The following is a 22,716-nucleotide window of genomic DNA, read 5'->3' on the forward strand; positions in this document are numbered from 1 at the left end:
CAAGAGATGTATCGGTAAATCCAAATTTACCTTCTGCCCACCCCCATTCTAAGGGAACACAATCATTTAAAAAAGCATTTCAGTGAACTCAGTCATCTGCGGGTCATACGATGGTCAACAGCAACAATCTACTGTGCATTTTATTTAAAAATAATGTTTTATTAAAGCTTTTTTCATAATACAATAAGATAAAGGAAGCTAATCTAAACAAAAATGAAACCAGAGAAAGGAAGTGAGAATAAAATACAGAGTCCTCTCTCAAAGGAAGCTCTTAACCCTTGTCTCAGACTGTGCAAAATTCAACTGATTAGTTGGCATGGTCTACTATGAATGCTGTGCTATGCACATGTACCTGGGAGTGTCCTACTGAATTCTATGGGGATTACTCCTGAGTAGACGTGTACAGGATGGCACTGCACAACAATAATCAAGCAAGGCTGAAACAAATAATAATGTCTGCAATCTGGAACTCCTTGAGGTGACTGCTATTGTGCATGTCACACAGATGTACTGAATCCTTTCTTCCCCAAACTAATTTGATGAGAAAGAAATTTAATGAACTCTTCTTCGGATATGCATGTAACCTATTAAGCGATTAAACGGAAACCTTATTTCCTTCAGTACCTAAAAAAGTGTAATCGTACTGACATTTTGCAATATGTGCATTTAATTCAGTTGATGGAACTGCCTTTTTTAAAAATGACAACCATATTGCATGATATCTAAATATAGAAGCAAGTGGGTTTTTACATATTCCAGAAGAGGGGTTACGATCAGATTAAGAGATTAACGCTTCAAAGGCATCTAGAATCCGGCTCAAAAAAGCATAATTGGCTATAATTCTGCACCTGGAGGTCAACTTATCATGCACAACTTAGTAAGTTCTGATCATCTCCATTACAAAAGACCAGACACAGGACATGCAGAAGTTTGTGTCACAAGGAAGCATTCATGCAAACATGAGATCACATACAGCATGAAGCTCACACTTTACCATTTGATTCTGCTGAACCCACAGACTAACCCTTAACATCTAATGTGGATCTACAGGACTTTGCTAGTTTTAAATCCACCTGACATTATAGACTTGTAAGGCTAAATCTCCTCCCAGAAAAGGAGTCTGCATTGAGCGCCTGTTGAATCTTGAACTGTGTGAGTGGTTCACTTTTACTGCATTCTTATGATAAAGAAAGAACACAGTGGAAACATTGAACTGGTGTATGCTGTCAAAATCACCCAACACTTCACTCTTCTTCTGTTCCTGCCTTGCTGCTGAGAAACAAGCCATAGCCTGGCTTGTCGTGTTGTCCATACCTGGACTTGTGGTTTGCTCCTCTCCCATAAAACCACAAATGGTATCCAGCTCATTCACATTAAGCCACAATTTATTTCAACTATAGTTTAATGTGATGTGTGAACCAAGTCACAGTGGTCTAAACTGCACAAGGAAGTTGGCAGAACTGAAACAAAAGTCAACCTTGACTAGAAGGAAGGAAGAGGAAAAGTGACAGGAAGACAGACTAGAGCCTTGGGGTGTAAGAAAAGGTCAGACTTAAAATATTTTAGGCATTTTTTTGTCATTTAGCCCTTAACTTATCAACTCTCCATGGCAGCTACATGATATACCGTATTTTCCGCCCTGTAGGACCCACTTTTTCCCCTCCAAAAATGAAGGGGAAATGTGTGTGCGTCCTATGGGGCGAATGCAGGCTTTCGCTGAAGCCTGGAGAGCGCTTCAGGAGAGCCCCAGCGCCAGCCCCACAAGGTCGGGGGACAGAGGGAGGCGGAACGCCGCCATCCCGCTGTCTCCTGAAGTGGTTTGGAGGCTGACGGCGGGGAGCCCCGCAAGCTCCGGGGACAGTGGGGAGGCGCAGCGCATCTTCCCGCTGTCCCCGTACCTGATCTGAAGGCGGGCGGCGGGGAGAAGAGCGCTTCTCCCCGCTGCCAGCCCCGCAAGCTCCGGGGACAGGGGGGAGGCGCAGCGCATCTTCCTGCTGTCCCCGGACCTGATCTGAAGGTGGGCGGCAGGAAGAAGAGCGCTTCTCCCCGCTGCCTGCCCCGCAAGCTCCGGGGACAGCTGGGAGGTGCAGCGCGTCTTCCCGCTGTCCCCGGACCTGGTCTGAAGGCGGGCTGCGGGGAGAAGAGCGCTTCTCCCCGCTGCCGGCCCCACAAGCGCCTGGGGGGGGAAAATAATTTTTTTTCTTTATTTCCCCCCCAAAACACTTGGTGCATCCTATGGGCCGGTGCGTCCTATGGGGCGAAAATTACAGTAATCAGTGAACTTTACCCAGTAGTTTGACGCAGAAGACCCGCTGAAATCAATGGACCAATATTAGACATATCCATCTGTTTAAACGGTCTACTCTGAAATTGGCTACAGCTCATTACAATTAAATTAACTGAAATTGTACTCAGAGATACTTACCGTATTTTTCGCTCTATAACACGCACCTGACCATAACACGCACATAGTTTTTAGAGGAGGAAAACAAGAAAAAAACTATTCTAAACGAAACAGTGGATGTATGATTTTTGTGGTTCATGCTGTGGCCACAGACATGTGATCTGACGGTGAGTTTGGAGTAGCCCAATGCAAAAATCCTGAGGATCCATGTGGATCCGTGCTTTGTAACCACGTTTTAAGTGGAGAGGGAAGGAAAAGCACTCAAGGGACAAGCAGCATGCGTGGGGTGGGTGGAGAAGGATGCTGTTAATAATGCAGAAGAGGGGTATAAGAGGAGAAGGCTCCTCTCCTCTCCCGCTTTGCTCCTTTAAAGCAAGCAGGCTCTGCTTCTCTCCCTCCTCCGCGGCTTAGAGAGCTGAAAAGCTTTGCTGCTATTTAGCAAGCTGAGTGGGGAGGAGAGAGGGACAGAGAGCACGGTTTAAAGCAGCCAACCAGACAGGAGCCGCTTACACCTGTGTAAGCGGCTCCTCTCCTGCTTTGCTGTTTCAAAGCGAGCCACGGAGGAGGGAAGGAAGGGGAACCATGGATCCTCTGCTCACGACTGCAGCAGATCCCCCCCCCGCCACCTGTAGGCATTCCCTCCATAACACGCACAGACATTTGCCCTTACTTTCTAGGAGGAAAAAAGTGAGTGTTATGGTGCAAAAAATACGGTAGTCATGAAAACCAGGCAGGTTGCTAGCTTTATGGAAAGAGGTTCCATGTGTGTACCAAAAAGTATATTTTCTTGAACAAAAGAATATACAGCCCAGACAAACTTTGGTGTATCCTGGCCACATCTATGCCTTGCAGAAGAGGCTTCAGCACTGTAGGTGCTCTGAAGAAAGAGTACACATCTTTTGACTGGCAAGACAATGCTGATGTTCACAGGTTTTCTGATTTCTGGCTTATTGTGGTTTGCCATGGAAGAGCACTATGCTGCCATCTGCTCCCAAACAATAATTCCCGTTTTGGATGCAGCAGGAAGTCAGAACTTCCTGATATATTTATCCCGCTTGCACCAGGGAAGCCGGGATCAGGCAGAAAGAACTAGCACAGTGCTTGTTCCACAGTAAACCATGGTAAGCAAGAAACCCTTGCTTATTGTTTTGTGTGCAAGAATGACTGGAGTGTTTAAAGCCACGACCACAGAAAGGCAGCCGATTTGGAGAAGAGAATCAAAAAAACTGTTTGCTTTGTTTCACAAATTTAATGTAAACATTTTTTTTAAAAAAAATCCCTTTCCCCAAACACTGAGTGGGTGAGCAAGAAGTGACTGTTCTTTGTTAAATTATCACCTTCTGATCTTTAAAAATACTCCCTTGTACAGAAAGTACATTTAGTAAACAAAAGCAATTAGTTAAAAGACAATCTATCAACTAGAAGTTCTTCAGCTATTACTTTCATTCCTCTTTGCAGGACTGCTGCGGCTTATGGGTGTCCACACACAACTTTGCTAATGAGGGAAGAACTGCCACGTTTCCCTTTGGCCCTCATTCCCCAATCTTTGTGCTCTCATGATCAACAACATACAAAGAAGGCCGAACTGTGGGCAGAATTCATAATGAAGTACAGTGTTTATTCACTGTGAGTCCTGGGTCCTTACCTGTGGTGGCAATGCAGTCAAATCCCACAAATGCATAAAAGCATGTTGCTGCCCCCGAAAGAACTCCAGATAATCCATAGGGCATAAACCCACCAACACCATGTTCTGGAATGGTTTCACTAAAAACAGGCAACAAGAGATGTAGGTTATTCCTCTCAACAAGACTAGTAGATTCAAAGGACAGTTTGCAACACACTGATGATTTCAAGAGGAAGAATTGCCTCCAACAAGACATGCAGTTGACACATCAATGGTCCATCTACAGTAGAGATGTATGCTGATTTTACACCAGTTTTAGTTGCAGGTGAGGATTACTGCCCTCATGTCCTGATCTGGGCTTCCCACAGGTGTCTGACTGGCCATTGGATAAAACAGGATAGTAGATCGGACAAGCTTTTGGGTCCAATCCAGCACAGCTTAACTGTCATGGCGTCCCTCAATGAAACTTGAGAACTGTAGATTGGTAGAGACACTTAGAGAGCCAGTGTGGTGTAGTGGTTAAGAGCGGTGGACTCGTAATCTGGTGAACCGGGTTCGCGTCTCTGCTCCTCCACATGCAGCTGCTGGGTGACCTTGGGCCAGTCACACTTCTCTGAAGTCTCTCAGCCCCACTCACCTCACAGAGTGTTTGTTGTGGGGGAGGAAGGGAAAGGAGAATGTTAGCCGCTTTGAGACTCCTTCGGGTAGTGATAAAGCGGGATATCAAATCCAAACTCTTCTTCTTAGATCTGTATTCTGCCCACTCCAACCCCTGTCCAAAGCACAGTTCTCAAAATTCCTTGGGGCAAGGCACTGACTATTAACGTTTAAGCCATTTAGCAAACTATGGGGGCTCCATACCCTGCTAAAAGTACAAAACCTGTAGATTTGAGATCATCACAAACCACAGCACACAAAGGCTATAATACTCCCAGTAGACACAGGAAATTATATTAAAATCAGTGGGACTTACTTCCAAGTAGGCACAGATAGGGTTGAGTAACACATTTTGTTATTATCTGGAGATTAATTTACTATTATTATTACTATTATTATTATTATTATTATTATTATTATTATTATCAACAACAACAGCAGCAGCAGCAGCAGCAACCACAATACAGGTAGGCTAATTTGCGAAATGTTTTTGAAACCATTCAGAAGCTTTTTTTCAAAAAGAATTTTTGATTTCCTATTGTTAAATCTAGCAAAACTTTGTAAGTCACAGAGAAGATTTGAAACATCTGACTGCTTCTTCAGAGGTTTTGGCCAAAGGATGCATAGCTTAAATTCACAAAGAGCAGTGCAAGAAAATCAAAAGGACACCTCAGAAGTTCTTCACTTAGACCAGCCTTCCCCCAACCTGGTGCCCTCCAGATGTTTTGGACTAGAACAGTCCCAGCCAGCACAGCTGGGGCTGATGGGAGTTGTAGGGCAGCAGGTTGGGGAAAGCTGGCTTGGACCCTAATTCTGTATTGAATGTGTGCTCAATAATTTTAGCCTGGCAAGGCCTTCACTACGACGCCCAAAATAATCATATGCAGTTGCCAGAGCGTTTGTTCCTAGTTCATTTTGTTCCAAGTAGGCTCAATGTTTTACTATTTTTCTTTGTGCGTTCAATAGCAGAGTGCTTTGGCTCTGTGCTGCATAGAACAATCTATATGCAAACTGTTTGTGTTGAACAAGTCTGCCCTGCAAAAACGGAATTGTGGCTCCTTAAAGACTAGCAAGTTGGTTGAAAGTGCCAACTCCAATTAAGCAATGGCCACTTAATTGTATTCCACCCTCAGTCACTTGACAGGGACAGAGAAACTGTCCCCCATAATTTCCCCAGCAATGACTTGTCATAGCCACATGCTGGCCGTGGGCAGGGCCAAAGTCAATGGCAAGTGGAGCAACACCTTTTCTCTCTATGCCATCCCATTCTGGCTCAACCATGGTTCTGAACCAATCACTTACAGAGACTAGCCCTTGCGCGAAATCCATATGGAGAAATGTTCTGTCTCCTGGATGGACCCATTTCTTTTCAAAAGCTCCATCCCTCATCCAATTTAAAAGGCCTATATTTTGTTTCCAAACGTCACAGACATGCTTAATTAACTCAAGCATAGCCTAGAGGCATTGTTACGTAAATCTAGCAACAACTCCTAAATCCAGTTATGCAAGGCTGGGCGATGAATGCCCAACAGATGTATTTAGAAGGACTCTACTGCACAGCCCAGAATGAAATTGCAAAGCATCTCTTTACGGCTGTCACCACTATTCCTAAGCAAAGGAAATGTTTCCCTAAAAGACAAAAGTGGAGGAAAGTGAAAGTAGAAGGCGTGAAAGGATGGCGGCATTACATCACCAACCTCTCAAGATATTTATTTATTTATAGAAGGATTTGTGTACTGCCTCTGGAATAATAATAATAATAATAATAATAATAATAATAATAATAATATTAATAGAATTTATATACCACCCTATACCTGCAGGTCTCAGGGTGGTTTACAGAATAAAATCAAAATATAAAACCACAACATCCATAACCAAAATAAAAACAGCCACCCAATAACTCCCCCCCCCCAAAAAAAAACATTTTTAAAGAGCATAGGGTGTCAATCAAATCAACCAAAGGCCTGGTTAAAAAGGAACATTTTTGCCTGGCGCCTAAAGGTGTATAATGAAGGCGCCAGTCGAACTTCTCTAGGGAGAGCGTTCCACAGACGGGGGGAGCCACTGCAGAAAAGGCCCGTTCTCATGTTGCCACCCTCCGGACCTCTCAAGGAGGACGCACAAGAAGAAGGGCCTCAGAAGATGTACAGAAGATATATAACAGTAGAACTAAAAACAAAAATCGCAGCAGTATATCCAAACATTTAAAACATGGGCCAATTAACACACATGAAGAGCAGTGCTATATAAAAGCAGCATCACAGATCAGGCCCTGGTCCTGGCAGTCAAACTCTGCAGAGAAGCTCTGATCCTAGGAAACAGGGCAGGGGCCGGTGTCCTGAGCCAGGACAGACAAAAGGCACTCTGTGTGCCCTAGCACAGTTGAGAAGAACCCTCACAGTGTTTCACAGGAGATGGTAAAAGGAGGAGTCCTCTGCTACTGGAAATATTGAGGCAGACTCATAGATTGAATTTCTGAAGGATTCTAGCAAATAAGCCCACAAACATGTGTTACTGCATGTTAAAATAAAATTGAACCTACTTGTGTGAAGGATCCGATATGTTTTCTGGGATCTGCCAGTGTTTAATCGATCCCTTCACAAACCCCGACACTATCACAAAGCCCAAGACAAGGACGTTGATACAGGTGAACACTTTGTTAACCATGGCAGATTCTTTCACACCAAAAGTTAGAAGTCCTAGAAAATGTACAGTGGATAATTAGACAAGCTCTCTCAACAGCAAAGGTATTTTGTCTCTGGGAAGTTCAGCGCTTTCCTGGGTGCACAATTTGCCATGCTGCTAACCCGTTACATTATTTTTAGCACAGTGAGTTGCCCCAAGGCTCGATTCAGACATTACAAGCAAATACAGTCTTGCAGTCATAAACATGCTGAGCTCACATGCTCCTTCTTACTCCTGTTTGCTTCGGTTCTTCTCATCTCTTCCTCCTCATTTGCAATAACCATCCTTCCCCACGGAAATTATGGAGGAGAGGGGCATACAAATTCCACCCTTGGTTTTTTTGCCCAGGCTTTCCATGAGCTGCACAATCAGAACCTGATCTGTCTGTTTGAATCCCCTAATCCCTGTTTTATTGGTTTTAGGCTGCGTTATTAATGCTATTGTTTCTTTAAAAGAACTGTACACCACTTAAATACTGTGAAAATATTAAATGGTTACAAACAAATCAATAAAATCTCCTGAGAGGTTCGAGAAACAGAAACAATCGACAGTGTTTTTAACAATTAAATATGGGACTTTAGAGAAATGTTGGGTTAGTTTGGTCTTCCTTTTAGGGCCAATTCAGTTGAAGTGAAGAAGGCAACCAGTTTGCCCATTCAGAGTATTAGAAAGTACTCTGAATGGACAAATCAATTGACTTCTTCACTCATTGTGGTATGCTATGAATACGCCCACATTGAAGGCAACATTGCAACTCCAAGGCAGCTTTCTCTAACCTGGTACAGGAGTGCCTCAACCAGTGGATGGAGACATAGCAAGTGTTTCCAATCCAGTGGTGCTTTACAAGAGAGGATGGGGCAAGGCAGTGGCTGCTTGGGTGCACCAGCGGGAGCATCAAATTGTCTTCTCCAGGGCATCTCTTCAGTCCTGGCCATGTCCCTCCTGGAAAATGGCAGCAATGCTACTGGCTGGAAGCTACTGCTATAACTCCTCCACAGAGGCTTTTCCCGCCTTCCAGATTTTTTTTAGATAAAATCCCATGAGCCCCAGCCAGCATAACTAGTGGTCAGGGATGGTTGTAACTGCAGTCAAACAACACCTGGAGGGCACTAGGTTGGGGAATGCTGTGAATGGCCACAAACTAGAGGGCCTACACAAGAAGCTCCGGGCATAAAAAACAGACTTTGGAGGCTTTTATTTTCCACAATAACAATCCACTCACAAGTTCCACAAATGCCAAAATATACCAGGGAGAAAATGAGTTGGTGCAGTTTCATATCCAGCACATTTTGCATGCATCTTCAAGGCTGGGTGGTTTCTCCTTTTTTAAAAGAATAAATTCTGTGCTCACTAAATAAATAAAGTCCATACAGCGTTTCAGTGTTTTGACTCTTGTAAGATAAACAGCCATCTACCAGCATGATGGCAGCCCTGTCTTCTTTCCCCACATCTTCCTGGCTGGAGCTCTAAAGGAATTGGCAGACTGTTGAAGTTAACAAATCCAAGTTCTTCTGCAGCGTTTGAAGACTTCCAGCTTGCCTCCTCCTCTAGGGTAATAAGCATTGTTGCTGCCTGACACCCATTTCCACTAAAGCGCCTACAGTGCCCTTCTTTTATCAAAGCAATTTCAAAGGGAAGATGGCTACTGCAGTCCTAACTCTGCTAGCTTTCCAATAGGTCAATCTGACACTTGAGGCAAACAAAGCAGCTTTGAAAACAAGGCTAGGGTGTTTGCTCTTCCTGGGATTGCCAACAAAGAGAATGCAGAAGGACAACAAATTCTTAGTCCAGAAAAACTTCCCAAACCAGCTTTCTCTCTCTGTCTTACCTGTTAAGATCAGGATAATGAAAACAGAAAAGACGTCTGGATATTTTGCTAGAATACCAGGAGCATTCATGGACATGTACTGTTGGAAGAACATTCCAATATGCTTGCCTATGAGTTCGTCAAACGTTGCGCTCCATGCTCGGGCCACACTTGATGTCCCTGTCAGAGAATAAAAATTGGGAATTGCTTAGTTGTTTATTTAATACCACACTATATCCATTGATTTCAGGGTAATTTGTTAAACATAAAAAACCACAATTGGTTATGTGATGCAATTGTAAATCAAAGAAATTAACAGTGGAAGATTTGGGGCAGGGACTTCTCGCGCTGTGATTTATATGCCGGAACAACACAGGGACTGTTGTCAATCCTCACATGGATTCTTCAAGTTGATAATCCAAGGCATTAGGGTCGGGGATTGGAGATCGTTGGCAACTATTCCCACCCCCCCGGATAAACATTATTATTATTATTATTCACAAACAGAAAGAAAATGAAAGACATAGTTACAATTCATAAACCAAACCCGAACTCATATATACTAATAAACAGCTATATTTTGCACCCATGTGACTTTCCTCCACCACAACTCGACGTTCTTTACTGCATACTCTTATTTACATTGTGTCCTTATGTTGACCATTTTATTTCTATTAATAATTTTACCTTGATTTAGTTCCTCTTTACTTACTTGTTCTAAGCATATCAATATGTTTTCTTTAGAACAGTGTTTCTTCATATAATCTTCAAAACATTGCCATTCCTTCCTTAGACTCTGATTAGACTGATTTCTTATGGCTGCTGTTAGTTTGGCTAATCCTATAAATTCATATAATTTATTTATCCAATCTTCCTTTGTGGGGATAGTATCCCCTTGCCAGTTTCTAGCAAGTAATAGTCTGGCTACGGCTGTGGCATATAAGAATAATATTTTCTTATCCTGTAGTATGTCTTTGCCTAAAATGCCTAATAAATACGCCTCTGGCTTCTTTTCTATCGAAATTTTAAACATCTTCTTTAATTCATTGTGAATACACCCCCAGAAGGTCTTTACTTTCTCACAGCCCCACCATGTGTGTCCCATTCCTATGCCCATCCCTCAAGCCTGCCACATACACTTGCTTCTATTAATATACAATAAGCAATGGGGGAAGCCTCTTTCCATCAAATTTACCGCATTTTTCGCCCTATAGGACGCCCTTTTCCCCCTCCAAAAATGAAGGGGAAATGTGGGTGCATCCTATGGGGCAAATACAGGCTTTCGCTGAAGCCTGGAGAGCGAGAGGCTCTCGCTCTCCAGGCTTCAGGAAGCTCTGCGCAGTCCCGGGGTCCACGCAGAGCTGGCTGCCCTCCCGGGCTCCGTGCAGCTCTGTGCATCCCCTCCGGAGCCCAGCGCCAAGCTGTGCCGGGCTCCGGAGGGTTGCGCAGTGCTGGCTGAATTAGGAAGCCTCAGCGTGCCCGGGCTTCGCACAGCTGTCCGCAAGCCTGGGGAGACCGGCGCAGCTCCCTAGGCTTGCGGATAGCAGGCTCTTCTGGGGGCTGGGGTCGGGGAAGCTCGGGCTTCCCCCGCGCCAGCCCCGTGCCTGGGGGGGAAATAATTTTTTTTCTTTATTTCCCCCCCCCCAAAAAAAAACTAGGTGCGTCCTATAGTGCGGTGCGTCCTATGGGGCGAAAAATACGGTGCCTTTACTGGCTATGCAAATACTCATGGTTAGACATATATAGTCGTTGATTTATTGGCAAATCCATTCAAAGACTTCTAGCGGATGAGTTCCACATGCTTAGCCCTCATTGACTTAATTCAATTCTCTATCCTCTGCTTCGGAATCTATTGAACAAAACCTTGTACTCTGTTCTGTCTCCACCCAAAATGTTCAGCCCGGACACTGAGGTCCAGCGCTGAGGGCCTTCTCTCACTCTGAGAAGTGAGGTTGCAGGGAACCAGGCAGAGGGCCTTCTCGGTAGTGACACCCGCCCTGTGGAACGCCCTCCCTTCAGATGTGAAGGAAATAAACAACATCTGACTTTTAGAAGACATCTGAAGGCAGCCCTGTTTAGGGAAGTTTTTAATGTTTGATGATTTATCGTGTTTTTAATATTCTGTTGGAAGCCACCCAGAGGGTATAAATAATAAATAATAATTATTATTCCAATTCTGTAACAAACAGTATACTCCATTAACATGTTTACAGCACCGGGGGAAAGCGAGATAGCTAAGGCATCTTACCACGGGCCCATCTAACCTTGGTCAAGAAATGTTCTTCTCAAGAGCAGCATAGTATACAGGGGCCAGGGGCTACTCAGAAAACTCAAGAGGTGTGGTCCACAGAAGTGTGGTGAGAAAGGGTAGTAGGGGCAACAGATTCCACACCACAAATTCATCTCTCCAATATGGTCTCCCCATTTCAAAAGTTAACAGGGACGGAGTGTGAGCAGACCAGATAGAAACAACAGCCATGCTGCAAAGCCCATGGGGAAAAGTTTGCCTTTCATCACAACACAACTGCACAGATAGTTTTGCATAGGCTGGCGCATTAGAAAGCAGTCTCAGGATCCAGGATTTTAGTGCCGGAGAGAGGAAAGCAAGAAAAGCTGGTTGTACGAGGAAGCAAGGCAAGACTGACCACTTCTTCTCAAATCGGTGCTGTCCCACCTTTACTGTGGCCCAAATTACTGACTTCAGGCAACTGCTATAGCCATGTGAGCATCAGTTACTCCCACTGGGCTAATGCACTCAGGTCTACCTGTGGGCTTCTATTCCCACCATCCCTGACCATTGGCAATGCTTGCTGGGGCTGATGGGAATGGGGTTGTCCAAGAATTCTTTATTTTATTTTATTTTATTCCTGCATTGCAGGGGGTTGGACTAGATGACCCTTGGTATCCCTTTCAACTCTACAATTGTATTATTTCATACATTTTTTTATACTGCTTGATTGTAGAGGGGGGCCTCAAAGCATTAGGGGGGACCATTGGGGGGATTGTAGGAGGGGCCTCAATATCTAGGGGGCACCATTTTGGAGAAAGTGATTCAAGAAGCTGTCAGGTTGCTCGGTTCTATAACCCAGATGACCACATGAACGCTATGGGCTGGGACTAAGATAGATTATGTGCAGTGCTAAAAATGAACACATTTCACCCTTCAGTATACTGTTTGTGAATATTCCCTGACCACTCGTAGAATGCACTTATATCCAGTTCTTAAGCTACTAAACAAAGCTTTGAGGAACTGCCTAAAAGGAGGAAGTTATGGAGAAAGCCAATTCTCTGATCAACAAGAGTTGTGTTTTGCAACATTTATAAACACCTACAAAAGCAAGGAAATTCCTTAAAATGATGTGCATGAAAACCAAGGAGATGTAAATAAATAGGGAGCTTTTGAAGTTCAAGATACATTCCCTCCACACCCTTCCCTACAACACCACTCCTATTTCTCTCCTTAAACAAATTCTATCCTTAGAATGAATTCATGCTGTGCTTCAGCAAGTATTTAAAGAAATACAAGCAAAACATTAATATCTATCCTCCCACCTTAACACACACACACACACACACACACAGCTAAATGCCTTCTCCTTGCAACAAAAACTGCCCACTGGAAGACTGTACTAAATAGCTTGGATATCATCAAAGACCAACATTGTTCAGCTACATTCCAGGAACTGCCAAGCAAAAACCTGCTTTGAGCGGATTTCAAACCACAGTCGCTATAATGATGCAGAAGTCCCTGAAGGTGCTCCTGGTTAAGTGATGCAATGTCAACATGTTAAATTAATCTTGCTGTCTGGGCATAAAAAAAAGAAGTTGTTCTAAATGAATATGAGGCAATAAACACCCCATTTCCATAGGGACACTACTACAAGGAAAGCCAATTCCTCAATGTTCAACAAAATAAATTTATCAAATTGCATGAACTGTACAAATATTTGGTCTAATAAAAATCAACAGAGCTTCACTGATGTATTAGAGACAATCTACACTTCCAGAATAATTATGGGATACTGCCTTATTGGGACTGTGTCATTTCGGCCTGTAGATTGGGGCGGGGGGGAGGTTATCACATTCTTATTTGCTGCCTCCATGTTAAAGATTCTATGCAAGCTTCCAAAACACACATACACAAAACCCCTAGTACATCAATGGAAAAGGCCTAGCTCCTTCCTGAATGCGCCAGTTTCCTACGCACTAGAATTTTTATATAAAAATGCATTTAAGCATGCAATGTCCTCCTACTAACCGGGCCTCAATTTTCACTCACCCTATTCATTCTAAGGAACGCGGGTGGCGCTGTGGGTAAAAGCCTCAGTGCCTAGGGCTTGCCAATCGAAAGGTCGGCGGTTCGAATCCCCGCGGCGGGGTGCGCTCCCGTTGCTCGGTCCCAGCGCCTGCCAACCTAGCAGTTCGAAAGCACCCCCAGGTGCAAGTAGATAAATAGGGACCGCTTACTGGCGGGAAGGTAAACGGCGTTTCCGTGTGCTGCGCTGGCTCGCCAGATGCAGCTTTGTCACGCTGGCCACGTGACCCGGAAGTGTCTTCGGACAGCGCTGGCCCCTGGCCTCTTAAGTGAGATGGGCACACAACCCTAGAGTCTGTCAAGACTGGCCCGTACGGGCAGGGGTACCTTTACCTTTATTCATTCTAAAGCCCTGTTAATTCATTCAAAAGGATGTACAGGGGATGCATGTGCTGACAGCCACTCCCCAATGCTCCAGTACACACCAGGCACACCCCAAACCCTTCCTGTGTAAAGCTCTGAAGGGGCTTGCAAGCATGGCCACACAACCTCCCTTCAGCATCAAGGGTGGAGCAGACATACACCTGCTCCCTTCTACCTCGTTTAAGGCCTCATGCATTCAAAAGAACACATGAATAGTCTAATTAACTTCCTATAGAACTTTGCGTTCAGCCGCCTTAAACTTGAGTCGTATACAGACATTATACTCACAAGTGAACAGAACATATGAGACGCGTGTGCTAGCACCAGCACCCCTGTCGTCCTACACAAATTGGAAGGAAACCATCTCCAGCAGGGAGATGTAGGCTCCAAGTAGCGCAGCATTCTCCAGGCAGTCTCCATGACGACAAGAGGCTCCCTGCTGCAGACAGCCGTCCTCACCTGATGGCGAGGATGCTCGTCCACCGTCTCTCCCCCCCTTGCACGTCCTACTGAAGAGCATAATGCCCGAATATGGCTTATAGGACTCATCAACCGACATTCTTTATGTACATCAACTTTCCTTGAGCATAGTGCCTTCCAGATGTGATGCTGGGACTCCCAACTCCCATCATTCCCAACCACTGGCTAGACTAGCTGGGGACATGTTAGTCCAACATCACCTGGAGGGCAACAAGTTGGGGAAGGCTGGTGTGCATCACGTCACTATGACGTTCCCTAGGTTCCTTGCAAGAGCCAGTCGATAGCTGGTCACTCAAGTCAGTTTCTGCACTATTCTGCTGAGTCCTGGCTTCCCTTAAAACAGCACCTACTGACTTCCAGAGTAGTCTCAACTGCATCTACACAAGTCAGGTGGGGTGTGATGTATTTACTTTAGAACCCACCCAGACTAAAATGTGGGCACTTAAAACATAAAAGTGTATTTAATTGCTCCTGAACAAAAAGTTGTTAGAGACAACAGTCTTATAGTCTCGCTTCCTGGCCTAACATATTGCCTGATCTCTTTTTACATATGATTTCATTATCCCTTTCATCTCGCTTCCTCTCTGCCTGCCTCACAGCCCCCCCCCACTCCCCATTTTGCCACCAACACCCTCAATCTGACACACACAGCGAACTCCACCCAACAGTTCCCTGCTCTTATTATTCCACTCACTCTTCTATCAAGGTTATATTTTATCTTTTGCAAGTTATTTCCTCCATAATAAAGCACACAGACACAAGGCCCTGGCTCTGCATTCTGAAAGTGGGTGAGGCAAGAACTTGCAGCTGCCAGAAGCAAGGCCTTCGCAGCACTTGCTCTCCAACCTGATGATGGAAGGGAAGATGGGATACAAATGCAAAAACGGGTTCAAAATCTCTACATGCTTTTACAAAGCTGAAAGGCACTCCCGGCTTTAATTATGTTGCAGAAAATGAAACACTGGCAATTTCTGTGTTTTCTGGCTTGATTTTAACTACTATCCTACTTTTCTTCTTTTTTTGTAAGCAGCTTCGAGTTTCAGAAAAGCAGCATAGCAACATTTTAAGCAATCAATCAATCAGATGTATGCATAGTGATAAATGTTCGTTCACATGTGCTCTGTCCCCTTATCAGGTGGTCCCTTTGTGGATTCTGAGAGCACCAATTTTCTAACTAAGAGGAAAAGAGGAATTGTTTCAGATTAAGTCTCCCCAACTCTTCAAATTGCTGGTCAGGAGGCAAAAACGAGAGCTTGCTTCTGTGAAATCAATCCAACAGAGGAACCCAAACACAAATCTCCTTTTTGCTGGAACAGTAACAAAAGCTAACAGGGGGATTTCCACAGAAAGATTGGAGCAACAAGAAACTGTGGCCCAATCTAAACACCTGTAAGCCTACTTAAATGGGTTTAGATTACACCCTTGTTATTTTCCTAGTGAGAGTGCTCCTTCACTCACTATCCGAGCCTGAGTCTGTTACAGAGTCCTTATCCAAATATATTGCGCATTTCCTATTACAACATAGTAACTTGCACAAAGCGCTTTGAACTCTCGAAAAGGAAACTGCAGCTATAAACAGGGTATGAAATAGTTTTTCACAGATCCTGCTGTGCATTTTGCACAGTATAATCGGAGCGACGGCACAAAAAATTACCCACCGATGACATAGGAGAGAATTAGGTTCCATCCCGTGATGAAGGCAAGCAGCTCGCCGACCGTCACATAGCTATAGAGATAAGCTGATCCAGTCTTTGGGACTCTGGCACCAAATTCCCCATAGCAAAGTCCAGCCAGCACAGAAGCCAGAGCAGCAATCAGGAAAGAGATGACAATGGCAGGTCCTGCGTTTTCTCGAGCCACTGCCCCAGCAAGAACGTAGACTCCTGCCCCAAGCGTACTGCCTACGCCAAGGGCAACCAAGTCGAAGGTGTTCAGGCATCGTGACAGCCGGCTGGCCTCACTTGTGCAGTCCACCACTTTCCGACGAACCAGCTGCTGTCCAAAACTAACAAGTCCGTTGTAGGCCATCTTCTTGATGAAACCTGGAAGGGTGGGGAGAGGGAAGGAGAGAGAACGTGCAAATAAATCACTTATAAGTACAGTGGTATCTCAGGTTACAGATGCTTCAGGTTACAGACTCCGCTAACCCAGAAATAGTACCTCGGGTTAAGAACTCTGCTTCAGGATGAGAACAGAAATTGTGCTCCGGCAGCACGGCGGCAGCGGGAGGCCCCATTAGCTAAAGTGGTGCTTCAGGTTAAGAACAGTTTCAGGTTAAGAACAGACCTCCGGAACAAATTAAGTTCGTAACCCAACATACCACTGTATTTGAACCTTCAAAGTGGTAAAGGGACCCCTGACCGTTAGGGTTCAGTCGCAAACGACTATGGGGTTGCGGCGCTCATCTCGCTTTATTGGCCGAGGGAGCCGGCGTACAGCTTCCACGTCATGTAGCCAGCATGAATAAGCCGCTTCTGGTGAACCAGAGCAGCGCACGGAAATGCTGTTTACCTTCCCGCTGGAGCGGTACCTATTTATCTACTTGAACTTTGACGTGCTTTTGAACTGCTAGGTGGGCAGGAGCTGGGACCGAGCAATGGGAGCTCACCCCGTCACGGGGGTTCGAACCTCCGACCTTCCAATCGGCAAGCCCTAGGCTCTGTGGTTTTTTTTTTAAAGGATATTTATTGAAATTTTCAACTTTAATACATTAAAAAAGAATCAAAAAAGAAAAAACAAAAAAATTTAAAAACACATAAAGTTCACAATCCTTATTTTTCTATAACATATTTCCCTGACTTCCCCACACCTCCCCTTCTTATATTCCAATTCAAATTGTTAGTTCAGCAAGTTCTTATCCCTAATTTTTGACCTTTTTCTATTTAGTTCATTTTAAAAAACCAATTTTACCTTATCCAAACTTAAACATCAATACTTCTACATCAGTACTCATTCTTAAAACATTTTTCTAAAGTCGACCCAAATTCCCTTCCACGAATTCCCCAATTTTCATACAAATAACAAAGCAAAGTAAAAACAAAACAGATTGTAATTATGCACCCTTTGGATTCCCAAACTCCACCCCCCCCTTTCCCGGTTTCAATCCCCAACAAATGTTCATCAGTCTTAGTCTACTATCAGCCTGGAGATCTCACATCCAAGGCTCTTAATTCTCTCTCAATTCCTCTCTGCCGGTTTTTTTGATAGTCCTTAATATTAAACACCAGATCTCGGAGAAGCTCTGGCCCAACGTAGGCTCTGTGGTTTAGACCACAGCACCACCCACGTCTCCTTCAAAGTGGTATTATGCAGAAATAGCTTTGCCCATAAGCCATCATGCATAAAACAGGATATGCACAACCACAGAAGTCAGTCCATTGGTCCATTTAGCTCAGTACTGCCTACACTGACTGGCAGTAGCTCTCCGGGGCTCCCAGTCCCATCTGGAGATGCCAGGGACTGAACCAGGCCACATTCTGCACAAACTCCAATTTCCAGATTACTTTCACAGGCAGAAAGTGCATCACAATCACCCAAACATGAAGTTACCAGAGCATAAGTCACCATGGCTAGGCTATCTCTGTCCAGCAACACCCATAGCTACTCCATGCCACTCGAGGTCACCTGGGCCTCCAGGGACAAAGCTGGATCAAGGAGTATCCCCTGACTAAACTACCTGGTCTTTCAGGGGGAATGTAGCCCCATCCAGAACAAGTTGCCTATTCAATTCCCAGGCCCAAGTACCACCCAGGCACCGGACTTCTGCCTTGTCAGGATTCAGCCTCAGTGACGAAAGAGAAAAATTTATGGCTTTCAAACAAAACTGCGTTTGATGTTTTGCTTTCCATCACATTGAGACGCATGCTTTTTTGCCAAATAGTAACCAGTCTGACTTCTGGGAAGTTCTGGGCACTTAGCCCACAACCCAACACATCTAGCTCTGTGCTGAACTGCGGTCCTTGTCTTCAGACAAATGATCTTGCTTAGTTAGGGTCAGGCAATGCTCTGTAACTTATGTGCACACACAAACCAGCTGCAGAAAGTTGCTACCTGGACAAAGGATTATATTGGGAGACAGTATGCTTCTGAGTACCAGTCACTAGAAACTGCAGGAGGGGAAGAGTGTTCTGGAGCTCACGTCCTGCTTGCTGGTTTCCCACTGGTGTCTAAATTGCTCTTCCAACCTAAAAGTTTGAATGCCTAGTAATTTTCAGAAGCAGAAGAAGAGTAGGAGCAAGATCTAGAGAGGACTAGAGTGGTTTTTCTGTGCTTTGCATAGCCTTTTGGCCTTCCCCATGTCTAGTAGAAGAATGCTAATATGGAAATATGTGGATTTAATTAAGCTTTTCTTCTTACAGAATTTGGGTTATGTTAGTGCCTTTAAAAATACAGACATCAAATAGTGAGATCAGGAAGGGTGAGGCTAGACTGCCAGTTCTGAGTCCCAGTGACATCGTAGGACTTTGAGGCTTGTTGATTATTCCTTCATTCAAAACCAGCACAAATCCTAACTTTTCATCTTCTTTTCTAGCAACAGCAGATATTTTTTGCAGGGGGAAGGAATCTGACAAAGATAAATGATTTTTTTGTTTAATGTAGATTCCTCAGTGAAGAGGTGACTAACTTTTTTCCGAGTTAGCAAATTCCCCCCTGCATGCTTCCCTCTTACAATTAAGAATGGGGAAGCAATTGTTTTTCCAAGAAGTGGGTTACTTTGAAATGCTGCTTATTTAAAACAAGCTGTTCCTGCATATGCAGGGGTCAGATATTCCAACCATGTGGACCAGATAGATAGATAGATATAGATTAGATATAGCATATCCATTTATTGAATCCAGAAAGCACATTTGATTGGCTCATTAACATGCCCCCACGGCTACAAGCTCAGCCTGTTCTGCCTAGCCAGATGAATATCTAGTGATATTCATCACCAGAATGTAGCTGTATGAGTTGAATAGCTTCAGCCAGCCATATATATACATATACATCAGGGGGTGCGGGTGGCGCTGTGGTCTAAACCACTGAGCCTCTTGGGCTTGCCGACCAGAAGGTCAGCAGCTCAAATCTGCACAACGAGGTGCGCTCCCATTGCTCTGTCCCAGCTCCTGCCAACCTAGCAGTTCAAAAGCATGCCAGTGCAAATAGATAAAAAGGTACTGCTGCGATGGGAAGGTAAAAGGCGTTTCTGTGTGCTCTGGCTTCATCACGGTGTTCTGTTGCACCAGAAGCGGTTTAGTCATGCTGGTCACATGACCTGGAAAGCTGTCTGTGGACAAACACCAGTTCCCTCGGCCTGAAAGTGAGGTGAACGCCACAACCCCATGGTCACCTTTGACTGGACTTAACCTCCCAGGGGTCCTTTACCTTTAACCTTTTTTACATTTACATGAAACCAACAGAATCAAGGAACGTTATCTCTGCAATGTCCTACAGGCTTAAATTCACTAGCATGTAAATTTCCTGTGGGAACATTCTGTTTATATGTATTTCACATTTCCTGAGGTACTTGCACTATGCTGAATGACACTGTACGTACAATAGATACTACTGTTTTCTTCAATACCTATGGGCATCTTTTGCCTCTCCCTCTCTCCAGTTAGAATGCTCAGCATTCATCCTTCCCTCCCTTCAGGTTTAAGCCAACCATTTATAACTATTCTGACCACATTTTTCTTTAAACAGGACCTCCCCAGCAGTTCTGCAGCGACTGCAACAAACCGCTCAAATTGCATCATCACCGAATGCCTCTTTCCTGCAGTGCTGGCAAATAGGCTTGAGTGACAGGCTGTGTGTGTGTGTGTGCTGCGCACATGTACCCACGCACCTTACATTTTAACGGTATTTCAGTAAGTGACAATATCAGAACTGAACAGCTTGTCAATAGAAAGCATTGCCATGGCAGCATCACCCACACACTTATTCGCCTTCAGACACTAATGTCAGTCATTTTATTTTTTTAAAAAGTGGGTGGGTATGGAGCCCAGAGTGGGTACACCTATTAATGAAAAGGCAATGCAACTTACGTCGCTTGCATAACAGCTAAAATTATTGAATGGGAGGAGGGAATTCTTCAATAACCAAATGAGAAATACTGCTTATAATCAAACTTTCATAATTTTCACAAGAGCAAAAGCACATTCACCATGCTATTCTACAAAGGATCACAACAGTCAGGACCTAACAGCTACATTCACAATATATACATAAGAGTTGATGTGGCTGTGGAGCTACTGGTGTTGCTAGACTACAAATCCCATCTTCCCTGACTATTGGTAATACTGTGTGGGGCTGATGGGAGTTGGAGTCCCATAAGACCTGGCAGGCCAAAAGTACCCCACACCTGATTTGTGGCTTTAATCTGCTGAAGATGCTCAAGATCCTGGCTTCAAAAGGCCCTGCAGAAAGGAGATGATCATATGCAGTATATTCCTTAATTAAAATCACATTTACAAATCCTATACAAAAAAGAACTGAAGCTTTAAAAATGCGGGAGTCAGAAAGGAATATTATCATCTGTTGAAAAAGTGACTCATAACTGCTGCCTCACTCATACATAATTGAATGTGCACTGGTAGCTAATCGTTCTAGTAGAAAATTAGGAACGTATATTCACAGAACCATAGAGTTGGAAGGGACCCTGAGGATCATCTAGTCCAACCCCCTGCAATGCAGGAATATGCAGCTGTCCCACACAGGGATTGAGTGTTATCAGCACCACACTCTAACCAAATTAACTATCATCTTTCAGATAGTTACCAATTATTCTGTATGAAGAAAAACAAGTTTAGCAGACTCAGCAGGGACCTGCGGCCAATACCAGCTCTAAGATACATTCCCAGAGGACACATTTTTTTCAAACACCTGTTTGTCGCATTCACATTTCATGTGTAAAAATGCATTATATAAAGAGGCCCTCAGAAAAAACAAGTACTGAGAATACCGATTCATATCTCCGATATTTAGTGATTAGTGTCTTCAGGCTACACATTCTAAAACTATGGTGAAATCTGGGGGATCGTTCTGGAACAGATGGTTTCAGAATTTAATCTGAGACTCTTAATTTGTACCACTTCTGTGGGTTATAAAGAAAATCTAAAAGGTGGAGACTCCAAGCTGGCTGTATAAGTCCCAGATTACCCTTTTCTAGGAAGGGGTCTTTAATCTACACCATCGCAAAGAAGTGTACTTTCAATAAAATCCCTGCCACGTTTGATACATAGTGCATATCGTTCTTAGCTAAATAAGCCAAAGATTGTGCATCTGAATAAGGCTGATGTCTTTAATGCATAGGAGGTGGTTTCATTTTCCTTGTGGGCTGCAATTTTCTAAAAGAGAAAGAAAGAAAAGGCAGGCACAGTCTGCGGGGCTGATTCAGAAGGCTCGGTAAAAGTGGAAAGAATTCTCAGTCAAAATGGAATGTTCAGATCTTCTAGCAACAAAGGTCCTATGCATCCTGCTTTCTAGACATAATGAGTGTATATATTTGTGAGTGTGCAAGAGAGGGACATAAAACACAAGTATCCACACCCTAGCAATTATCACTTTCCTTCTTAAAACCTTGGAAATGCAAGGTTTCTCTCTCTCCGGCTCCCCCCGCTCTTCTTTAAATACATAAAATTATATTTCTAGAGCATGATCAATGTACATAGAGCTTGGCAGTTTCCTAACACTTCTTCTGGAAGGAGGAGGGAGGATTTACAGTTTACAGTCTACAAACCCAGCAGTTTCGTCTCTGTACCCCCAAGCACTTCAGATTTCCTCCCCACTAAATAGGGGCACAGCTTACCTGCAGAGTTCCTCTAGGGTTCCTAGGCCCTCTCTGTGCCACATAACTGTGGCAAAGATTCCTGCCACCACCACCACCAGATTGGGAGGGAAACTGGGGTTTATTATGCTTGCCAGAAGAAAACAGCACACTTGCCATGGAAACTGCAGAACCTCATCACTTAAGGGATGGGAAGTTTAATGCAAACTTAGAAAAGGCGACGCAACCAACATTTACTGTGGCAAAACCCCCAAGGTGCAGAGAATGAGGCCTACTTCCCACTGAGGTGTTAAACCTGGTCTGCATCACTTCAGACACGCTGGTGGGGTCCAAACATTTGACCGTTCTTCCAGAATTGTTGAGTGTTTTATGGGAACATAGAAACGTAGCATGTCTAGAGAAATAGGGGAAAGGAAGAGTATTGTGTAGGTTAACATTCATTCATGAAGGCTCCCTGCCATTGAAATGTTACTGCCCAGATGAAGGTTTACTACCTCAGAGAGAACTAGGCCCGAGTTTTGAGGGGGGGGAGAGAGACGGCAGCATAAAAGTATCAGGTCATGCTGTAATATCACCATGGAAACCAAGAATGCAAGTCCCACAAGCATCTCCT

General features: G+C 44.2%; 1 protein-coding gene across 3 annotated transcripts in view; it reads right to left on the minus strand.

Moving 5' to 3' along the window:
• The window catches only part of SLC7A1 (solute carrier family 7 member 1), a 40,387-nt gene that overhangs the window by 8,960 nt on the left and 8,711 nt on the right, over positions 1-22,716 (minus strand). For all 3 annotated transcript variants that reach the window (XM_053385970.1, XM_053385969.1, XM_053385968.1), the window contains 4 exons: positions 15,997-16,380; positions 9,202-9,360; positions 7,231-7,387; positions 4,050-4,168 (listed from right to left, as the gene is read on the minus strand). In XM_053385970.1, coding sequence (XP_053241945.1) covers positions 4,050-4,168; positions 7,231-7,387; positions 9,202-9,360; positions 15,997-16,366 — 805 coding nt within the window. In that variant the 5' untranslated portion in view covers positions 16,367-16,380. The remainder of the gene's footprint in view (positions 1-4,049; positions 4,169-7,230; positions 7,388-9,201; positions 9,361-15,996; positions 16,381-22,716) is intronic.

The sequence above is a fragment of the Podarcis raffonei genome, chromosome 4 (assembly GCF_027172205.1).
Source record: "Podarcis raffonei isolate rPodRaf1 chromosome 4, rPodRaf1.pri, whole genome shotgun sequence".
Lineage (NCBI taxonomy): Eukaryota > Metazoa > Chordata > Lepidosauria > Squamata > Lacertidae > Podarcis > Podarcis raffonei.